General features: G+C 39.0%; 1 protein-coding gene and 1 pseudogene across 1 annotated transcript; one reads left to right on the plus strand and one right to left on the minus strand.

The window, feature by feature from the left end:
- The first annotated feature begins 7,224 nt into the window (after window positions 1-7,224).
- Window positions 7,225-10,717, plus strand: LOC110719855 (LOB domain-containing protein 27-like). The gene is made up of 2 exons (XM_021898837.1): window positions 7,225-10,184; window positions 10,289-10,717. The coding sequence occupies exons 1-2, from the start codon at window positions 8,977-8,979 to the stop codon at window positions 10,407-10,409; spliced, it is 1,329 nt and encodes a 442-aa protein (XP_021754529.1). The 5' UTR covers window positions 7,225-8,976; the 3' UTR covers window positions 10,410-10,717.
- Window positions 10,718-10,752: 35 nt separating this feature from the next.
- Window positions 10,753-23,482, minus strand: LOC110719854 (annotated as a pseudogene).
- Window positions 23,483-23,687: the final 205 nt, after the last annotated feature.

A 23,687-nucleotide genomic window follows, 5' to 3' on the forward strand; every position in this document is an offset into this window, starting at 1 on the left:
GTGGTGGCGCCAGCTGCAGACGCCGCCACCAGTTGGCTGGCGCCTGGGCTGGACGCCATAGCCACGGTTGTGGCGTTTATTCAAGGCGCCGCAGCCGTGGCTGTGGCGTCCAGCCCAGGCGCCAGCCCACTGGTGGCGACGTCTGCAGCTGGCGCCACCACCGCTGGCTGGGCGTCCAGCCAAGGCGCCCCCCCCCTTTTTTTTATATTTGTTTGAAAATATTGTTTTTAATTTTTTTTTTTTTTTTGTGTAATATATTTTTGAATTGTTTTTATATTTTGTTGTTTATTTTTATAAATTTTTTCAATTTCGTTGTATTTTTTCTATGTTTATATTTTGTTTACAATTATTTGTATGTTTTTAGTTTATTTGATTTGGGAGTGGTAGCTATTTTTCGTATAAATTTTTGTATGTTTATATATTTTAAAATTTTGTGTAGAATTCACTGGGTCGTCATGGTGCGGGGAAGAATGTAGAGCTTCTTAGTAAAAACTATTCAGTGGAGAGGTCGGGGCATAGACATGTCAGATCCCGTGGTATTTCGGCCTCAGCTCGTAGAGAACGGATCCACCGTCGGGATGAGGATGACGATGACGATGATGATGCTGAGGAGGGTGACCAGGAGGAGGAGCAGGAGGAGGGCGCAGATGAGGATGAGGATGAGGATGTGGACGATGGCAGTGGACCGTATGATGATTACGGTCCATTCAGTCAGAGGGTTGATGACATGTACGAGACACATATGGTGGAGGTGCGTAAGGGTAGGGGTGGTAGGTTTGTTAGTAGATCTGGCACATCATCTGCGTCCACTGTATCTGGGGCAAGCAGGAAACGGTCGAGGGCCGGTAATGATTCTTGGGTTTTTAGGAGTGAGGTGCCCGGTGGGCCTGTTGACGGGAGTGTGATTCCTAGCTTTCTAGGACACATAGCTGCCCGTATTTGGGAGGACCAGGAGAGGCCTTCAGTTACGGGGTTGTTGAAATGTCATACCCGGGAAAAGACTTGTAGCTTTTTGCGTACATGGGCTGAGGCTTGGTCGGCGGAGAGCGAGATGTTCGAGCGACTGGAGGGCACTGGGGTGAATCACGTTCCTGCCACCATGCACGATAAGATTGACAGTACGCTGATCACGGCTTTCATTGAGCGATGGCAGCCGGATACAAACTCTTTCCACCTTCCGTTCGGTGAGATGACGATCATGTTACATGACGTCGAGGCCATTCTGGGGATTCGTGTTGAGGGTAAACGACTTTGTGTTGTGGCTGATGCGGATCAGGCAGATTTGCTGGCAGAGTTGTTGGCGGTGGACAGGGCTGCACTGTACACCGAGGCGCTAGGTGTTTGGGAACACGGAGGTGTGAAGATCGCATCCGTGTTGCAGCGGTGTTTGTACCCCAGTGCACGTAGGACGCACGACGCACAGCTGAGTGCTTATGTTTTTCTACTCCTCGGATGTACCTTGTTTCCGGATAAGAGCGGCGGAAACAAGCTCAGGCCACGCGACATAGTGGAGGCGTGTGACCCCGACAGTGTAGGCCAGTTTTCCTGGGGATCGGCTACGTTGGCGTATTTGTATCGCCAACTAGGATTTGCGAGTCGGGCTGGCGCGGCAGGTATCACTGGGTGTCTGACTCTATTGCAGACCTGGATATACGAGTACTTTCCTGCATTGCGACCACATCGTGACCCAGTTCCTATTGATGAGGGGATGCCGCGTGCTTGTGCGTGGAGTCCGCGCTCGGAGAAGAAGTCCGTTGACCGCCTCCGATCGATACGGTTGTTGCTGGACAGGCTGTCCCCCTTAGAGGTAACGTTTATAAATTGTTTCTACATTTTATTATTTGCACATATTATATTCATGTTATTAAATTTTAAAACTATGTGCAGGTGAACTGGATGCCTTTCGGCCCGAACCCTAGTGTTAGGGTACCCAGGACCCTGTACACGGGACTCATTCAGTATCGTGAGATCGTCGAGGCGTACATGCCCCAGCGTTGTCTTCGCTAGCTTGGATTTGTCCAAGTTGTCCCTCCTCCCCCGGCATGCCCGATGAAGGCGGTCCGACCTGCATCTTTGAGGGACTACGTCGTGCAATGGCCGGATATCATGACCGGGACGTGGGACCAGTTTCCGATGGTGGCCCGCTTATGGACTGCGGAGTTGCAGCGGCCGCCCTCTGGGGTTACTCCCATGTGTGACCATTACTACATGGAATGGTTCAACCGGTATTCGCACCCGAGGTTGATCGCAGATCTCGACCACAGCGATGATGATTATGTGCCACCGCCTACTGCCATGGAAGCGGTATGTCTTATATTATATTTATCGTTGTCTTTTAATTAAGTTTTATATGTTGTTATTGTATTTCATCTTCTGTTTTTTGTTGTATGCAGTGGATGGGAAAGATAATGCAGGACGTACAGAAACTCTCTCTTGAGAAGGACAGCATGAGTGCAACAGGGAGAGCTGTTGTTGATAGTCTGGAACAGACCCTTGCGCAGTGGGAGTCGTCGTCGAGGAGGGATTACTGATGGTTTTGTCATTTTATTTATAGAGCACTTTAAATATCATCGTTTTAATTTATTAAATTGGACATTATGTTGTAAGTTTGTAACATTTTAGATTGTTCTTTTAGCTTCCAACTTAATCATTGCTGTTTTTAAATTTTGATATAACCGTTCGTGGATCCGCGCAACTTACCCATGCAACATATAGAATGCAGTAAGCAATACAATGTAAAAGATTAATGTTCTCATTAAAAGAGCAACGTACAAATAAGATTACAAATAAAGAATGTAAACATGAAAAACTAAAATGCAGCTAGGGTGTTCCATTCGTGGATCCGGTCATGATATAGCGCATCCCAACCCTCTACGCTCGCTGTGCGAATGTTGTACCACCGAGGTATAATCGTGGCACTGGAAAATCGGATGACATGTCTAGTCGGATGAAATGTCTGTATGACGACCCAAGAAACGCAATAGCTAGCTCTCTGACCGGTGTGGTGACAGTCTCACGCGACCGCCAAGGGAGAACCGTGGTACAAGGATAATAAGCTTGACTATGCACTCCCAGGCCGAAATGCATGACTGCGCATTTGTAAATGTTTGCAACGGCAAACAGATCTAGGGGCGCGTCAAAATAATGATTTTGGCCGCAAGGTCCACCTCCCCACCGGATACGCCGCAGAGCGCCATCCAAGTCATCCTGGTACACATGACGATAAACATTTCGGTTAGAGGCAATTTCGCTGTACATCAACTGACGCACCAAACCGTAGTTGTCTTTGCCCATTTGAAAAACATCACCCACGACCCGGAATCCGCAGTTACCATCTCCGACTACATCATTCCACCCTTCCAAGTACGGCATGATGATCGCAGGTATCCTTTCCTTGTACGGAAACTGATCAACATCGTTTCTTCCTATTCACCATATAATTATAGACAGTTAAGAAGGCAGGAGTAACACTTTAAAACTATGTGCAATGTAAACAACCAAAACGTACCAATTCTCAGGGGCATATTCACAGACGATGAAGATTGACTACGACTAGATGACGATGTCCGACCACGAGCACGACCACGACCAAGACCACGGATATACTCAAACGCACTCCTGTTCCGCCGTTGTCGACCTCGAGGACGGTCAACTCCTTCGGGTTCCTCATAATCTAAGGTAGACGTGTGGAACATGTCATGAAGTACATGAGTAGCGTCACGAATAATAGAAGGATGGCTGGAGGACACCCGGTCGTACATCGAACGAAACTGCTCCAACTCCTCCTGTTCACGGTCGGCCGTTTGAGTGTCTGCATGCTCACCAATAACAAGCGTCCACCAGAATGAATGGACCTGATCAACATGTAACGACGCCCTTTCTTCTGTAATAACGCGGTGAATGGTGCATGCGCAAGGTAATCCATGAGTTACTGAAATAGCACACCCACACCGAGCATACACTTCGTCAGCCAAGTCCCTCATCCTGTTCAGCTCAGTGAGAATCAACCCCAAGCAGTAGTGCGACACACGACCATGGAGAATCTTAAATATAAAATGGCTATACATCGTACCATGTCGTCGTCTGGAGTCCTCTAGAGAGTTCCTGATGTCGTTCTTCTGAGTTTCAATTGACTTGTTCAGTCTAGCGAACAGTGTATCCAAAGCAGCGGTCGATGAATCAATCCAGTCCTTGGTAGCTCTATGAGCGCTCTCAACTCTACATGTTGTAGTGTTCCCAAAATGAAGTACCTGGTTTGTCCAATATTTGACAAACTTTTCCCTGTGAGGGACCCATTGATGCATCACATAGTCCACCAGTACCAGACACCATTGGTACGAATCCCTGAAGTTAGCCAATGTTCGCTCATACGCTTCCTCTGTGGTAGCCTGTAGGATCTTCCGCCACTTACCATTCACCAATCTCTCTGCCATTTCCAAATTCTTCTTGAAAAGGTTGTAGGCTTTCACTTTCACGCAGTTGTTGATGTGCCATGTGCACAATAAGTGGTTCGATTCGGGAAACAGCTCTGCTATGGGGGCAAAGAGACCTCCCTCACAGTCGCTGACGATGGCTGCTGGATGAACATTAGGCCCGATGTAGTTTCTCAGCTTCTCCAACACCCAATAATAACTTGGAGCCGTCTCATCCTTGATGATTGCATGACCAATCAGAAAGTTCTGGTTCGTTGAAGCCATCCCAACCATCTCAACCAGTGGGAACTTGTACTTGTTTGTCTTGTACGTTGAGTCGATCAAAATCACAAATGGCCAAGACTTGATCATATCAGCACAATCAGGATGCACAAGGAAAAGATGAGTCACCTCCGTTGTATCTTCATCAGAATCAAACCAGAACAGGTAACCACGTGATTGTGCCTGGTGTAGCAGCTGCTGTATAGGGTTCCTTCCCTCTGACCGTTCAAACCTGAGTTGCTGTCTGACGTTGTAGATGTGTCTTCGGTTTGGATGGTCTTCTGGAAATTTCTCTAACACAGATGCTAATATTTTAGCAGGCTTCACTTGAGCATCACTCATTTCTTTCACAACTAGTTTCGCAGCAGGACTTAAGCCGCTCAGTTGTCGATGACCCTCTTCATATACTATCATCTCATGGTTGTGATACCCCCATTTAGAGTAACCAATCACTTCCCAACCGTCACGACTCCGTAGTTGTCGAACCTTTACTCTGAACTCACACCCACAACCTTTCCGCTTTGTATCAAACCGAGTGGCTGTACGAAAATCTCTTTCTTCTCTTTTGCGATAACGGTCACATCTCAAAATGCGATCCATTCTACCATCCCGTTGAGATTTATGAGTTACTACTACCAAGCAAAATCCAGCTGCAATTGCAACCTGTTTTGCCCAATCAATCGCCTGTTGAGCTTCTTCGAATGGACCATCATGTCCAAATATCCCACTGTAATCATTTCCGTCTCCACCATATTCCTGCATCAATTATATATTACAATAAATACATTTAACGGATAATACATTTAATTTCTATATTTACACAGAATTAACACAAAAAAAAAAGCATAATTATATATAATCAAACTTAATTTTTATAAAAACCCAATTCGAATTTTCAAACTAAATTTAAAAATATACCATTTCGAATTTTCAAATTTAATTTTAAAAAAAACCTATTTCGAATTTTCAAATTTAATTTAAAAAAAACCCATTTCGAATTTTTTTAAAAAATCATTTTCGATTTTTTTTTTTAAAAAAAAATTAAATAAAAAACAACAACAAAATCAAAAAAGAAAAAAAAAATTAATTTATAAGGGTGGCGTCTGCCAGGGCTGCCACAACCACTGGACTGGCGCCTGGCAGGGCCGCCTCAGCCAGTAGAGTGGCGCCTGGCCAGGACGCCAATCTGGTGGTCTGGGCGTCTGGACTGGACGCCACTCTGGTGGTTCTGGCGTCTGGCTTGGACGTCCAGGCTACGGTATGGGCGTCCATCCTAGGCGCCGGAGCCACTCCGACGGTAAACCGTGAATTTTAACGGTGACTTACCTCGTTTTCCGTCGACGACGACGTAACTCCGGCGTCCCCCGCATCTCCGGCCTGCCCTCCGGTCTCCCCCGGCGAGCCAGTACGGCTCCACATTTTTTACACCGAGATTATTTCAATTTTAGAAAATGGGCATAATGGTCAAACTATATCATATTTGTGGGCTTTATATGGTAAATTGCGGGCGATGTTTAGCGTTTCACTATTCTCAATGGTAACCCCCTATTATTACTACGCACCAATGGTAACCCCCTTTTTATGGATTATACAAAATGACCTTAATTAAGATTTTCATCTAACTCATAACCTTATTTCATTAAATTTATTGACTATAGTTAGATTTATATTTTAAAAAAAAAAAAACTAAAAAAATTAACCCAACCACCTGCCCAGCCACCCTCACCTACCCAACCACCCCCAACTTTATTTTTTTTTCCCTTTCTTCTTCTTCTTCCCTTTCCCCCTCCATAACTTCAGGCCAACCCCACCTTTCCGATTTCCGGCCACCCCCACCTGCCCAAACCCTATCCCCTGCGTCGACAAAGCTGATTCGCCCATCTTCACCCACTTTTCCCCCCTTAAACCACCATCCTCGATACCCTAAAACCCCAAAAACGAATTCCCCACCAAATTCGAATTCGCCCATCTTCCAAACCCGAATCAAACTCCTGATAAACAAAACATCTATACATCTTCACAAACAGCCCTAAAACTTCTTCAAAAAGATGATTATCAATAAGGGCAGCCATCACAATAGCCAAAGAAATAAAATTTCTGTGCGGCATTTCATCGAACAGTTGGTGTGCAACATCAAAACAACCACAACTCACAAGCATCAACAAAATTCGATTAAGCAAGCACAACCCAGTAGACCCCTTCAAAAATCTAACAATTCCAGCGTTTTTCTTCATGTGGGTATAAATTTCTGCTGCTTCAATGACGTCTCGTTTTTGGGTGCATTCAACAACAAGAGAAGCATAAATATCTGAGGTAACAACAACTCCAAGACCATCCATTAAATGCAGAACATCTAAGATTCTGTTGTTATTATTGCAAATTTGAGTATTTCGTTGTTGCGGCGTCGGTGAGATGGTGGTGGTTTTGTGGAGCGGTTGTCGGAGAAGGGTGGGTTTGAGAATTGAAGGGTGGTGTTGTTGTTTTTGGGTTGGGTGAATTGAAGGGGAGGGTGGTCGGGGAAGGGGGTTGGGCTACGGCGCTCCGGGGGAAGGGGGAAGGACTCGTCGGTGGCTATGGCTGGGTTATGGTGGGTGGTTTTTTGGTGGGGGTGGCTGGGCAGGTGATTGGGTTAATTTTTTTATTTCATTTTATTTTTTAAAATATAAATCTAACTATAGTTAATAAATTTAATGAAATAAGGTTATGAATGAGATGGAAATCTTAATTAAGGTCATTTTATATAATCCAAAAAAAGGGGGTTATCATTTGTGCGTAGCAATAATAGGGGGTTATCATTGAGAATATCCCTAAAAATGATTATGTTTTACAAAGTATGTGTTAGTTTTCCATTCAAAAAAAAGTATGTGTTAGTTTTGGGCTTGTAATTGTTGTAAGAGTCAATATATACCTGCGGAGTAGTCCATTGTATCATAACGTTCATGGACCGATATGCAAACATAATAATAGATTTTGATACGAATATAACTAATTTGAATTTGGTCAATATAATATAATTCTAGACCAAATATGATTGTATTGGAGTTAGTGGAAATGTGAATTGGAATGGAATTGAGCCAAATTTAAACTGAAAATCAAACTTTCACCCCTAGTTAACAATCGATTTTAAATCACTGAATATAATACATTTCAAAGTCACGTTATATTTAAATAGTTGTTGTTTAAAAAAAAATATGTAACTTGATAATTCCCATTAATTAATCCTTCTTAATAATAATTGGTTAAAAATATCACCTTAACTAAATACACTCACCACATGAAAAATTAAACTAACTACCCACCATTACATCATTAGCAACATGAATAGGAACATCACTTCCTTCTTAATTAAAATTGAAACATCTAATGTGAATAGACCCAAGTCACCCAACAATAGTATCCAATAAAAAAAAAAAAAAAATCTATAATCCATCATATAAATAAAATAAAAACAATTCAAGGTTAAAATAGTTTATTACAAAATGGCGTACTGCTATTTTGCTTTTTTATAGGGAAACTTGAGTACATGCTACTAAGTTTCTAAGACCCTATCTTTCACAAAGCTTCATCACTTAATCTTAAAATTCGAATAATACATTAAGAAAAAAAAAAATTCTTACAAAAATTAAAAAGTTTCATGTTGTTGGATCAAACCTCTCATAGGTTATCTCAACCAATTTTAGATATCAAAACTCAATATCATCGAAAATTAAAGGTAGAAATCATACCATTAGCTCAAACAATAATCTTGGTCAATTCTAAATCTATAATTAATAAATCTTAAATAATTTTAACCATCAACAATTAATTTCATATGATTATATAATATATTACAATATACAATTAAACAAATTGAGTTTGTTTTGAAACTAATTTATTTTTAAATCTTAATTTACAAAGTCAAAAATGTCAACACGTACATTTAATAATTTATGTGGAACACAAATGACAAAATAATATTGTGTGGTTCCATCTACCCATTAAGAATTTGGAAATATTTTTTTTTTTATTTTAAATTACTTTGTATCAATCTCTATTTTACTATATATGGAATATTAAAATTGAAATCTAAGACTAAGATTTTGAATATATTCTTATAATTAGTTTAATGTATGAAGGAAAATATAATGAGATGCAAAAACTATAACAAATCAAAACCTTAAGCTGTAGAAGTGGTATAAGATTTGCCAGAAAATTGACACCTCAATTGTATAAATTTAGAAACTAAAAAAAGTCCATAACAACTAACAAACTAATAAAAAAAAAATTAATAACAAAAATAAAAATGAAAAAACTTTGTCTTATGTACTCCTCCTTTCCCTTATTTCTCTCCCAACTTCACATTTCTTCTCTTCCTCTTAAGCTGTATGAGAAAATAAGGGAAGGTAATGAAGAGCAACCCGAAAAACTCATTCAGAAAAAAGCTGCATATTCGGTGGCAACGCAGCGAAAATCTCACCACCATTCCTCAGCAAACACCACCTACACAACAATCATAAAACAAAAACCAATACAAATGAGCAATTGTACAATTTCCAATAGCATTATTACTTCCAATAGTCATCAACATCATCATAGTAGAATTAGCAATGGTACTCAGGCATGCGCGGCATGTAAGTATCAACGTAGGAAATGTGCCTCAGATTGTGCTCTAGCTCCTTATTTCCCTCATGATCGCCAAAGACAATTCCTAAACGCGCATAAATTATTTGGGGTCAGTAACATAACTAAGATCATACGCAACCTTAATCCTCCTGATAAGGACATAGCTATGCGTACAATTATATATCAGTCTGATGCGCGTGCCAAAGATCCTGTAGGCGGTTGTTACAGGATCATAAGGGAGTTGCACCATCAGATTGCATATTGTAAGGCAGAGTTAGACCTTGTTCTTCAACAACTCGAGCTTTGCAAGGCTCAAGTTTATCAACAACAACACGCTCAATTATATCAGATTGCTACCGGCCTTACCCCTCAACCTTTGGACCCTGATTCACAGGTTGATGCAGGGACTGCTAGTACTCCTGTTGCTGATAACAACAATAATAATCAGCAGGGTACTGAGATTTTAACATGTGATAATGATAGTTATCAGCAATATCAGGCTTTAATGCGGTGTTATTATTATGATGAGGCTGAACAAGGGAATAATAATGAGCAACCATACATACCTATTTCGCAGCAACAACAGGTTCAAGATCAGAATGATCAGTATTCATGGGTGGCTCCTCCGAATGATGATGCAGTGTTAGCCTCATCAAATAGCAGCACGAGCCATGGTGACTGTTTTGTGATGAAGAATGATTTTGGAAGCGAATGTGATGGATTGGAGATGAAGCCGCAGATTCAGATTGTTGCGAATGGTGCACCTTATGATGATGAGAAAGAATATGGAAGCAAGTTTGATGAGTCATCTACGCATGTTGATCTCTCGTGTTGTGATCTTCAAGGGGATGGATTGAAGTTTGATCATCAACAAACTACAGAGCTCAGGTTTGCATAACATTAATACGATTTTTAGATGTTTCATTCATAGATAAAATAACTTCGTAGTATTAGTTCTTGCACAAACAATGAATCTTTCTGGGATTTTGCAGTGAAGAGGCGGCGTTGAAGGAAGAAAATATTGTCCTCAGAAATCCGGAGGATGAATCTTTTCACCACATTTCCGAGCACGATCTAAGGAATGCAGCTACTTTATTCACCCTGACAAATTGAACAGACAATGAAAATCTTTCTTTCATAGACTAGGCTAGGAGGCTATCCAACATTTTTAAAGAATGGATGAGGAAATAGAGTTTAATACATTTGTAGAATTTTTGTTTGAATCGTTTGGTTCCACATCCCTATCCAATGAAAGCCGGTGGTAGCAAGCCATCGCAGCTTTAGAGGAATAAATTATAAGACTTGCAGCAGTTGATTTGAAGGATCCTTGCAACTGTATGAAGGTGTAAATCATAGGAGTTAACCACAGAAGTTCAACCTTTGTGGAGTACCTTGCAAAAAATGATTCATAATTCACAGCATCCAAATCTGTACTTCATACAACAGAATGCCAGATTTCAGCATTAGATTTTTGACTCGCATGAACTGAAAACAAATGAGGATCTGTACTTCATGAAACAGAATGCCAGATTTCAGCATTAGCTTTTGACTCGCATGAAGTAAAAACATACGAGGATGCAGTGTTTGGCACTTTCATCTAGTTTCTATTTTTATTAAAAAAAAATGTTATACCGATGACAGGTTAAGGATGCAACTTCCCGAAATATGTTTTTAGATGCTCGAGGTCTAACATACTCCACACAAAGGGAGATTAACATCAAAATCAAGAACAAATTTACAAAAGAATTGCTGAAGTAAATTATCACAAGTCCATCTGATCCATGTCTGGCACACGTTGTCCAACACTGCTTTGTTCTGAATGCTCAATAATAATAGCTTCCGTTGTGGTCAGAAGGGAGGAAACACTGTAAATCAGAAAAGAAACGATTTACATGCAAGAATGTAACAGAAATATAGAATACTCCAAACAAAAGGTAACTGTGCTTAGGTGAGTCTCTACCTTGCAGCATCAGCCAAAGCTGTTCTGATTACTTTAACAGGATCTACAATTCCTGCCTCTATCATGTTGACATATTTACCTGCATCAACAGAAACAGACTGCAAATGTAAGAAGCTCTACTGGTAAACCTGCAAGTCTACAACACCAATGCCTAACCTTTCAAATTGGTTGGTCAGGCAGGCTCAGGTACTTTTGTTTTAATTTCGATTTGAAATGGATTTGAAAAATCAAATTTCATAGAATTTATAAATCTAATCAAATTTTATAGTTGCATTTGGGCCGTACCATTTTCAGTAACTTTTTCAGGTGATTTCCAGTTTCAAATGTATTTAAGAACCTAAAATTAGGGGCACGTCTACTAGAAAGAAAACTCAGCCCTAAGAAACAATGCCTAGAAAAGGCTTTGGAATGTGAATATCTTTCTTTGTTTTGGGTTTGTTGATTTTTGATACATTAGGATTGTAAACTTCAATCTTTTTTTTTTTACTTTTGTGTGACATGCACTTTTTCTTTCTTTTTTTTTTAGTTTTTATTTTATTATTTTGATAGTTGAACCCTGGCTTGCTAGTTTGTATTAAGATTTGGTTCTATTAGTAAATAAACTAAATACGAAAAATATAAAAAAAAAAAGGAAAAAGGGAAGGGGGCATTGGGTAGAAGGTATAGATGAAAAGACCATCAAATAGGCTACCTTTGGATGCATCATAGCCAAAATTGTGATCATTCTGCTCCAACAACTTGCCAATTACCAGCGAGGCTTCACCTCCAGCATTCGCCACAATGGTGAATGCAGGTGCCTAAAGATTATTCAGATTCAGTTATAAATAGAGACATAGTACTCCCAAAAAGACAACAAAATCATAATGTACACAAGAGGAAACCTTAAGAGCGTTTTGGACAATTGAACCCCTCTTTTCTGATCTTCGTTTTTGGTTTGGATATTATCCAGAGCTTTTGTTGCATAAAGGAGAGAAACTCCACCACCTGTGATTAATACTCGACATAAAATGAACGAGTGAAAGGTGGTGAAAGAGATTAGTCAGGAAAGGCCATTTTTTTTCTCCAGTGTATTGAGTGTATAAATGTAGACTCACCAGGAACAATACCCTCCTCTACAGCAGCTCTTGTCGCGTTCAGAGCATCAATGACCCTATCTTTTCTCTCACCGAGTTCAGCTTCACTAGCACCTCCAACCTGTTCAATGAAAATATATATATTTAAAAAATGGTCCAGTAAGAGAAAACTATTTTATTTCGGAAAGATAAGGAGGACCTTGAAGACAGCAACACCACCAGAGAGCTTTGATAACCGCTCCTGTGCCTTCTCTTTGTCAAAGGTTGAAGTACTGTTCTCCATGGAAGTTCTAAGCTGCAAAAAAAATAATAATCTCTTGATTCATACTTAGCAGTTTCTGCAGCTCATACATATAGAGGACTTCATAACGAAGTACATATTAGATCCTAGACAATGATAAAAACTATTATACAAACTTTATATGAGCCATATAGGCAATGTGAAATTCAGGTTAAGTCTTAAATCCTAAAAATTGCTTCTCCTTGGGCCTTGTATTATTGCTTTATAATGCTCGTCAAATTATTGCCTTTGTTTTCTAGTTATCTTATCTTTAGCAAACAGGTACTCCTACAATGTACACCCATTGTTAAAAGAGACAGTAAAGGAGGAGAAAGGATTTCTAGCAACATTATCATTTGAATAAAATACCGAGGCTGTGAGCTTTCAATGTACGTAATATTCAAGAAGCTTTCAGCCATCCATAGCTCCTGTTATCCTCTTATTCCCAAGTAGCCCCTCTAGCAAGCAGGCAAGTCAAAAGGCTCCTAAACTTGGGAAGCCCATTTGTCACAACCTCTTATTCTGCTGCACAAAAATGCTGGCACTGCCTTGCACCACATAATCATCATTATGGAAAAACTTAGGAACCACTTCATCAATATGACCATCACATGCCACAGTGACAGTTCACAGTCGTAACTCTTTCATCCAACAATGTTGAAAATATGTCTATATATGCATTCATGGACGTATCTGATTCTTTAACTACCCAGAGCAAGTTTCATGGTAATACGAGGATATTCTTTTAAAATTGCAATGTTCGCACTTTCGACACTGTTTACACAATTTTTTTAACCACATATTGTAGTTTATATGTAAGGGAAACATGTCGGGTCTTGTTAGGCTTCTCTCGATATATACTTTCACAAAATCAACTTTTTATAATTTTACCATTATATAATTATAGATAATTAAGGTTTAAACTGTGCTTGTTTGATCATACAAAGTCAACAGCATACCTCTTCACAGCGCTCCTCTATCACCTTCTTGTCTCCTCCACCACTTAGAACAATAGTGTCGTCCATAGAGATAGTAACCTGTCTCAATCAAAAGTAAGTCCTCAAAAGATGAATTTTACACAAAGATAAATGGAAGCAAATACAAACCTTTTTTGCAGCACCAAGCATTTCAGGTTTAATCTTGTCCAGAGTCAACCCATGCTCTTCTGAAATAACCTGAAGAGAAAAATAATCGATAATATAACTAAACATGTTAAAAGTGCCCCAATACCCAATATCCAAATGCCTCACCTCTCCTCCAGTAAAAACAGCAAGATCATCTAGGTTAGCCTTTCTGCTTTCTCCAAACCCTGGAGATTTAATGGCACAGACCTACAGGAAAGCATATAAACAATGACCAAAATTTTAAAGAACAAAAAAATTAAAATTCTAAGGATATCATATCATTGCAAAAGTTAGCAACTCAAAAGCAATAGGTGACACAAGAATATCATATCTAATATCGAAGACCTGGCAAGTTGCACACTGATAAAGCACTCATAACATTTACATGCAACAAAAAATGGTATTGCAATTCAAGTGTAGTACTGGTAAATTCACCTTAAGCCCAGCTTGATGTTTGTTAAGAATCAGCAAAGTGAGCGTATCACCCTCAATATCTTCCGCAACAATTAGTAGAGGCCTTTTCATCTACCACCAATCCATATCAACAAAACAAAATTATTCAACCACAAAACAAAGATTCACCTAACATTTCAGAACATCTTTAAATGAACAAGAGAAATTTTCAAAAGTTAAACCTCAAGAGCCAACTCCAATACTTTAACGAGGGAACCCACGTCTGAAAGTTTCTTCTCATAGATAAGAACCAAAGGATTCTCAAGTTCCTGGTGAATATGCATTAAAAGAAAAAAAAAAGAAAAAAAAAATAAAATAATAATCTTCTACCAAATAAGATGAACAAGTCTAGTCTATCTACTCACAAAGCACCCAATGAAGAACTGCAAGGACTTAATGCATATAAGGAATATTTGAAGCTGGTATTCATATTAGTTGCAGATGGAAGTATGGAACTTACACATTTCTGGGTCTTCTGATCTGTAATAAAATAAGGAGAAATATAGCCCCGGGCTAGCTTCATGCCTTCCACCACCTCCATTTCATTATCCAACGTGTTTCCATCCTAAAATTATAAGTGCACCAGCAAATGTGATTAACCTTCTTCAATTAAATTGAAATAGCATGGAAGAACATCAAGAAGTCTACTTACAGAAACAGTGATTACACCTTCCTTGCCGACTGTCTCCATTGCCCTAGCAATAAGCTCACCAATTTCACGCTCTCCATTGGCCGAGATAGTAGCCACCTGTTACACAAGAATGATAAATTTTCTATAAAAGGACACCATATGAGTTATATTCATGCTTTTATTCGTATTATTTCACAAAGAAAAGACACGATCTGAAAAAGAAATCGATTGAAAGTTTCAATCTAAGCTGCAAATGTCACAATCTAGTGACAAAATAATAATTGCAAAGTTATTAGGAATCTACATGATTGCACCAAAGACTGTCAAGTTTTTGAAGGTCCAATCTCCTTTCACTTTTTCCTTGTTAATTTCAAAGCCCCTATTTAGTGTAAGTCTCGCAGATCAAACTGGAAGAAGGTTGCTGTAACCTTGGAAATGACAAAGCTGTGTACAAGACAATATAGATACATTACTTAGGATATTCCTCTAAGAAGTTACCTGTGTGATTTCTTCTGGTGTGCTTATCATCACTGCTTTGCTCTTCAAATTGGACACAACAGCATCAACTGCCATAGTGATCCCAGTTCGCAGATCCATAGCATTTACACCAGCAGCTATGGATTTGCACCCTTCCACTAAAATTGCCTGCGTCAACACAGTAGCACAAGTTGTTCCTGGACCACAAAGAATAATGCCTTAATTCAAAGGTACAATACATATTGACTTGAATGAACATGAGAGAAATGTCGATAATGCTTCTCTGCAAATTAAAATCTAGTTCAATGTATTCAAGTCACTAAATCAACAATATCGAAATCACCCCAATGCTGCAAAATAAGCCTTGCCAGGGCAGGATAAGGGGCATATAACCAATTGCTGAGAATACATTATTTCTATGGCTCTATGCTCATTGATAAAGCTGTTTATTGAAGGGTAGTAATATTGCTGTAATAGAGCTGTTAGTGTGGCTGCAATAGTGCTGTTGTTACCAGCTGTTTTGTTTGTCTTTTTGTAGCTGCTATTTTGTTTTGTAATTCCCTAGAATGATTCTAGTGGACACTTGTCTAGCCCTGTAAGGTCAGAGGACCACTATATATATTTTTGTGTGCTGCTCTCTTGTTTCTCAAGGAGAATGAATGAAAGTTTACCCTAAAATATGGGAACATTCCTCTATTGCTGCCGTTTTATTATTTTTCATGTCTTCATGAATTCTATCTTTCTTCATTTTTCTCTTTTTCTGTCAAAAGATCTGCTAAACTCTGATAAATTTTTCATCAAAAGTTTCAAACTTTGTGTAAGATAATCATGGCTACAACCATAGATGCTACAACTGATGGAAATAATTTCTAATCCATTGAGAAACTCCAAGGCTCTTCTAACTTCAGGTCATGGAAGAGATCTATGGAGATTGTTCTTGCATCCAGGAGAAAGCTGGGTTTTGTAACAGGAACTCAGAAGAAAGACACTTCAGATTGTGTAAAGGCTGAGGCATGGGATACTTGTAATAGCATGATAATCTCATGGATTTTGGGAAAGTCCATTCTGTATGTGAACAATGCTGAACAAATCTGAATTCAGCTGGAGAAGAGGTTTTCTCTGATGAATGAGTCTAGGAAATACAAACTCAACAAGGAGTTGTATGAGACCATGCAGGAAAACAGGTCTATCAGTGAGTATTATACTCACATGAAGGCAATCTGGGAGGAGTTGGATTCTCTCAACACCCGTCCAGCTATTGCAACTATAAGTGCTGAAGTTGCTAACCTGCTGACAGCCATAGAGAAACAGAAAGATGAACAGAAGCTATTTCAGTTTCTCAATGGGTTAGATGAAGCATATGGGGCACAAAGAAGTCAAATCTTCATGATGAAAACCCTTCCATCTGTTGAGACTGCTTGCAGCTTCGTGGAGCAGGAAGAGTCACAAAGAACCATTCTTAGGAAGAACCAGAATCTCTTGCTATGTTTAGTAAAGGGATAGGGGGAGCTTGCACTGTTAAGTGTTGAGAAGTAATTGGATATCCACCTGGACATCCAAAGGCTAAGACTCATCTTCACAAGGACAAAGGAAAGAACACTTCTGGAAATCCAAAGTGGAGCAAAAACAAGTTAGGAGGGAACAGAACAGCAGCAAATGCTCAAAGCAGTAATCAGAGTGAATCTGGGATGAGCAATACAGGCTCAAACAGTCAGTTTACTATGCAACAAATAGAATCTATCCTGAGAATGATGCCAGCATCATCAAAATCAGCAGGGCCAGACACTGATGATGAGTTTGATACTGCATATGCAGGCAAGGTTGCACAGAAACGGATACGGGTACAAAAACGGGTACGGATACGAGGACGGAAATCGGCAAAATGAAAATTCCAAAAAACAGGTACGGCAAAAAAAAATCAGAAAAATTTAAATTTATACGATGCTTGTAATAAAAAAACCATACAGTATTTTTAAAAAGAAAAATACTCCTAAATTCTACTGAATATGAGTCAGAGTAATAGATAAGTAAGACTAAAAAAGAAAGATAAAAATAAAAAAAAAAAGAGGGAGAGTGAAAAAAAAGTTAAGAATAATAGCTAATTTACCTTTTTTTTTTTTTTTTTTTTTTTTTTTAACATTTACAGCCACTTTACCTATTCCACGTGATAATACATTAATGTTTTACTATTTCCAATTCCAAATTTTATAATTCTACTAGTACAGTCTATGTTAATCGGACACGGCTAAAATCGTGAAGTGTGGGACACGTGTCCGACCCTTTATTGTGCACTCGGACACTTCCATGAAGAGTGGAGAGGAAAAAAGAAGAGAAACATGAAAGAAAAACACATCTTGTTCGAAGACCACCATTGATAAAGGGAAGAAGGTTGCCATTTATTAGGATAATTTACAGAGGAAAGAATTAAGATAAAAAAAATAGGAGTGGACTTAATGAAAAATTTAAAGCTTTTGTAATATATAATTTATTTATATAAATTTAAGTGACGTATTGACATGTCCCTGTACCCGTGTCCAAATATCAGACAAAGTCCTCCCCATGTCCTAAAATTTTGGAACTTGTTGGATCGGACACTTGGACATGTGTCCGTGTCCTTCACCCGTTCTCGAGTCCATGTAACATAGAGTACAGTACTTTATATCCTTACTTTTTTACCAATGATATGTTAAATAATTGATTTAAAAAAAAAAAAAAAAAAGAAAACCTTCTTCTTCCTCTCCTCTCTCGAAGGTTCTGTAATGGTTGCCTGGGAGATTCGCCCACTGGTGTCGCTACAGGTGGTAAAAATTGTAGGTGGCTTCTTCAATTTTTAGGGTTTTCGAAAACCAAAATCGGGTAAGAAAAATTGGGGTTTTTTCTTAAAAAAAAAAAAGTGGGTTGGGCTTCTATTGGGGACGTCAGAAAAGGAGGCAAACCGTCCCTGAAACGTTTCTGAAGGTGCTCCCAGCCGTCCCCAAATATTCTTCCCGTACCACTTTTCAAGGGTACGCCTTGGGGACGTATCCTGGCCGTACCCGTACCGTTCCCGTCCCCGATACGTCCCCGGAATAGGAAACAGCAGGAGGTTGGCGTACCCGTGCATCATTGTATGCAGGTATGGTTTCATGCTACTTTGCTGAATCTATAACAAATAGTTGGATTATTGACTCTGGTGCTTCTGATCATATGACTGGGTGTATGGATGGTATGATTGATTTAGTAAAAAGTTTTGAAGAACCTAAAATCAATTTGCCTACTAAACAGACTGCTAGCATTAGTCATATTAAGTCCTGTTCTATGCTAAGTACTGTATCATAAAGGAATTACAGTCTAGTGTAGTAAAGGGAATTGGAGTGATGAAGAATGGTCTGTACTATCTTAAGAATGCTCCAATAGAAAGTGTGATACAAGACCTTAAGAAGGAAATTGTGAGCAATGCTGTTTGTAGTGGAAGTGAGAAGCAAGCTATGAATACTAGTGCTTACAGGGAAGGGCCAGCTGTAACCACAGAACCCTATGGCATCATAGGTTAGGACATGCTCCATGGCAAGAATTGAGAAAATTCCAGGATTGAAAGGCATGACTAGTGAGTGCACAGATGTTTGCTTGACTTGTCACTTCACTAAACTGCTATATGATCTAAGTGACTCAAAAGCAAAAGAATCATTTGAGCTTATACACTTAAGACACATGGGGGCCATACAAAGTTGCTACAAAAGGAAAATATATATATTTTCTGACATTGGTGGATGACTATATCTTCTGGTTCAGAAGTCAGATGCATTCAAGGTGATAGAGAACTTTGTGAATATGGCAAAGACTCTGATAATGCATCTTAGTTTGAAGATCAAAAGTGTAGACCTTTCTTTGATAAACTTGGCATTTTTCACCAAACTTATTGTGTTGATAGGCCTCAGCAGAATGGGGGAGAGCTGAGAGAAAGCACAGGACTATTCTGGAAATGGCAAGAGCTATGAGATTTCAAGCTGGTCTTCCTCTGAAATTCTTGGGTGATTGTGTTCATGCTGTTGTTTACATAACCAACAAACTGCCTAGTGTGATTCTCAAGAACTAAACACCTTATGAAGTTCTGTATAACAGTAAACCTCATTATGAACAATTGAGAGTTTTTGGATGTCTTGCTATGGCATCTAATCCAGAGAGGACAAATGATAAATTTGAAGCTAGAGGAGTGCCATGTTTGTTCCTAGGATATCCACAGACCCACAGAAAGGTTACAAGCTGATAAACTTGATGAATGGGAAAATGTTTGTCTCTAGAGATGTGAGATTCTATGTAAACATTCATCCTTACCATCTTCTATACCCTGTCACTCCCAAAGAAAAAGCCAATGAGAGTGAAAAATCACATCAGGCATCATGGATTGATGATGATACTAACATTCAAACTCCTAGAGAGAACCCTGAACCAAACACAAACACCACACAAAATGAGCCAGAAACCCAACCTGAACCTGAACCAAACACAGACCACACAAATGACCTCGACTCCAGTGAACAACATGTGAGTGAATCAGGGAATGAAAATCCTGTAAGAAAATCAGGAAGAAATCTCAAAGCTCCTGCATGGCATAAATATTACAAGATGGGAGATATGACATATGCAGAAGCAATGAGACAGGTTACTCATACACCTGCCACCCCAAAGTTCTTTTGCATGATGGCTTCAAAGGCAAGAGAAAGTGATTCAGTGCATTTTAAGGAAGCAATGAAACACTCACATTGGAAGCAGGCAATGAATGAAGAATTAGATGCCTTGGAGGAGAACAATACTTGAGAGATAACTACCTTGCCAAAAGGTAAACATGCTATTGGATGCAAGTGGCTATACCAAGTACAACCCCAAATCTGGGAAAATAGAAAGACACATGTCAAGACTTGTTTTGGGAAATAACCAGAAACATGGTGTTGATTACAAAGAAACATTTGCACCAGTTGCAAAAATGACCACAATAAGGTCATTATTGGCTATTGCAGCCATTCAAGGATGGCATGTCCATCAAATGGATGTAAAGAATGCATTTCTTCATGGAGATCTGGCAGGGACTGTGTACATGAAGATGCTACCTGGTTATTTAGGAAAAGGTTTCAGGTTTGGAGCTGATTTTTACAGGGAAAGGTGAGATTGATACCAACCATAGAGTCTGCAGACTGATCAAATCTCTCTATGGGTTGAAACAGGCACCTAGACAATGGTATGCAAAGTTTGCAATGGTTACATAGAATCAAAAACAGATTACACTCTCTTCACTCAACACAACAAGGAAGGGTTTGTAGCTATTTTGGTGTATGTGGATGATTTGATAATTACTGGAAGTAATCTGAAGCTAATCACTCAAGAAAAGGAGTATATAAACACTCAATTCCATATGAAAGATATGGGAGAGTTGAAATACTTTCTTGGAATAGAAGTTGACATAACTGATAGGGAATATTTCTGTCTCAGAGTAAGTATATCAGAGATATATTTGGTGAATACAATCTCATCGACTGCAAGCCTCTCAGACTTCCTATGGATGCTCATGTGAAACTCACTCAGTCAGCAAGAACTCCTGTAGAACATCAGAGGTGTATCAAAGGCTCATAGGGAAGCTCATCTACCTAACTATCACTAGACCAGATAATGCATTTCTGCTCATTTTCTGGCAGCAAAAAGGGTACTAAGGTACCTATCTGACCAGTGTATTCTTCTTACCTCCAAGACAGGAGCAGAACTGAAGGCATACTGTGATAGTGATTGGGCTGGATGTCCAATCACAAGGAAATCGGTGATTCTCCTGTCTCATAGAAAGCAAAGAAACAAAATGTTGTTGCTCAATCTACAGCAGAAGCAGAATACAGATCTATGGCTCTGACTGTATGTGAAGTAATGTGGATGAAACAGTTACTTAAGGAGCTGGGAATTAAAGTGAAGGACAGTATTCCTGTTTTTTATGACAATCAAGAAGCATCGCTGCAAATCCTGTACAACATGAGAGAACTTAACATGTTGAAATTGATTGTCATTTTATTCGTGACAAGATGAAAGATGGTACAGTCAAGCCGACTTATGTTTCTAGTGGGAATCAAATTGCTGATTTGTTCACCAAAGTTCTGCTTGTGGCACACCAGCAGAAACTCCTAGGGCAAGCTGGGAGTTCAGTCCCAGCTTGAGGGGAGTATTGAAGGGTAGTAATATTGCTGTAAGCCAGTAATAGAGTTGTTAGTGTGGCTGCATTAGTGCAGTTGTTACCAGCTGTTTTGTTTGTCTTTTTGCAGCTGCTATTTTGTTTTGTAATTCCCTAGAATGATTCTAGTGGACACTTGTCTAGCCCTGTAAGATCAGAGGACCACTATATATATTTTGGTGTGCTGCTCTCTTGTTTCTCAAGGAGAATGAATGAAAGTTTACCCTAAAATATGGGAACATTCCTCTATTGCTGCCGTTTTATTATTTTTCATGTCTTCACTGTTAACTGACCTATGAGTTTTTTGGTATTAATGACCAAACTTTGGTGCTTAAAAGAGTTTTAACTGATTTTAGAGTTACAAACTCGTAACTCCTAAAAAGAAACACTAAATATGATCAATTAATGAACACTCTAGGAGCAACCTATCCTAGGCATTTTGATAACGGTGTTCATAAAGCCAGATACCATGATATCCAAGTTCCAAGAAAACTTGGTTGATCTAAGTGATAAACATGTGTTTAGAGCATTGCCATATCCAAATCCTGCAAGTGCCATCAACTCCCCTCCCCTCATAAACCCCTCCCCTAGAAGAATGAAAACAATTCAACTCATTTAAGGATTTAAAACAGAACAAGTAACTAACATTCTCATATGTATTCTCGAACACAGGAATTTTCTATCAAACTCACTACTCAGCAATGAGCAGTTAGATATTAAATTACTTACTAATAAAAGCATTTAACAAATATAAGATGCAATGCAAAGCTTGCAAGACTGTTTAATGAAATATTCAGCTTGAATCAAAAGCCAGAACAAAGGACTAAATGGGATGGAGGAAGATAATCACCATCTCCTGCAACGGTATTTGTGGCCTTTGCAACTTGTTTTACAAGCTCTGCACCAAGATTCTTCGTCCTGTCATTGAACTTAATGCTCTTGGCAACTGTAACGCCATCCTTTGTAACTTTAGGTTCTTTAAAGCTCCTTTCAATAATTACATTTCGACCCTAAATCAACATACAAAGCAAATAAATACTAAGATTTCAGCTATCTTCTTTTCTTCGGCACAAAATATAGTGACAATAGGATATCTATACAAGCATGATCCATAACTCCCTCTAGACATAATCTAAATGTTTTTCTCAACTCAGTCAACATACTGTTACCAAATTGAATTGCGAACATCGTGCTTATTACAGAGTACTAATACAATGCCCCCAAGTAATGCGTTTATTCAGGCATACGACTACTCTCAGCCCACTAAGTAATGCATAATGGATTCAAGGTTTATACCTTTGGTCCCATAGTAACCTTCACAGCTTCAGCAATCTCATTAACTCCTTGCAGCATTGCCGCCCGAGCTCCCAAACCAAAATTGATATCTTTTGCACCATAATTTCTACTAGATACTACTCTACTGTTCACCTACAAATTCAAACAGAAAGGAGACTCAAAACCTTGCAAACGATTACACATTTATACCCAATAAGTTAATATTTTATCCAATCAATAGTTTTTGTGCATTTACTAAACCCCATTTCCTAAAATAGATTAACACAACAAATCCAATAAAAAAAATTTATCTTTTGATCAAAGTCAATCTTTTAGGATCAAAATGGCAATATACAGACATTAAGATTTAATCTTTTTACTCTAATCCAGCTTTAGAAAGACTAAAGTATTGAAAGGAAGATGATACCAGTCGTTTTGAAGCAGATGACCTGCACAAATAAAGATTAGAAAATCAAAATTAAGTCATTGTTGATAATAAGCTTTAATATTTGCGCACTGTAAGAGAAAAAAAACAGACCTGATAAATGAAGATGCAGCACGAAACATTGTAATACTTGGGGGAAATTTAGAGTGGGGAGTAATCAGTAGGGTTTAAGGCCAGTCGCACAGAAATGATGCCAAGTCTCACTGGAACAGTTGAGAGGTTTAAGAATTTTGAGCTTTGAATTGTTGTTTCAAGGTTTTTGGGTTCCGGGTTTACTTAATTTAGACCCGAATCCATGACTGTCAAGTTCAGTGGATGTGTCTAGAGTTCTAGACTCTAGAAAGTTCTCCTCATTCATTGGGAGGGGAAAAAAAACTATTTTTATTAACTTTAATTAACTCGAAGTTGCAATTATAACTAAATCAAGCTAATTTGGTTGGGTGACTTAGGAGTTAGGAGTTAGGACCATCTCGGTTCGGAAATGCA

This window comes from Chenopodium quinoa, unplaced genomic scaffold (genome assembly GCF_001683475.1).
Source record: "Chenopodium quinoa cultivar QQ74 unplaced genomic scaffold, ASM168347v1, whole genome shotgun sequence".
In the NCBI taxonomy this organism is placed as follows: domain Eukaryota; kingdom Viridiplantae; phylum Streptophyta; class Magnoliopsida; order Caryophyllales; family Amaranthaceae; genus Chenopodium; species Chenopodium quinoa.

Bases quoted from the DNA above. Each gene is read 5' to 3' on its own strand.
- LOC110719855 (XM_021898837.1), top strand. From the start codon at position 8,977: ATGAAAAAACTTTGTCTTATGTACTCCTCCTTTCCCTTATTTCTCTCC. The intron at 10,185-10,288 runs GTTTGCATAACA...GGGATTTTGCAG, and splicing joins CAACAAACTACAGAGCTCAG to TGAAGAGGCGGCGTTGAAGG.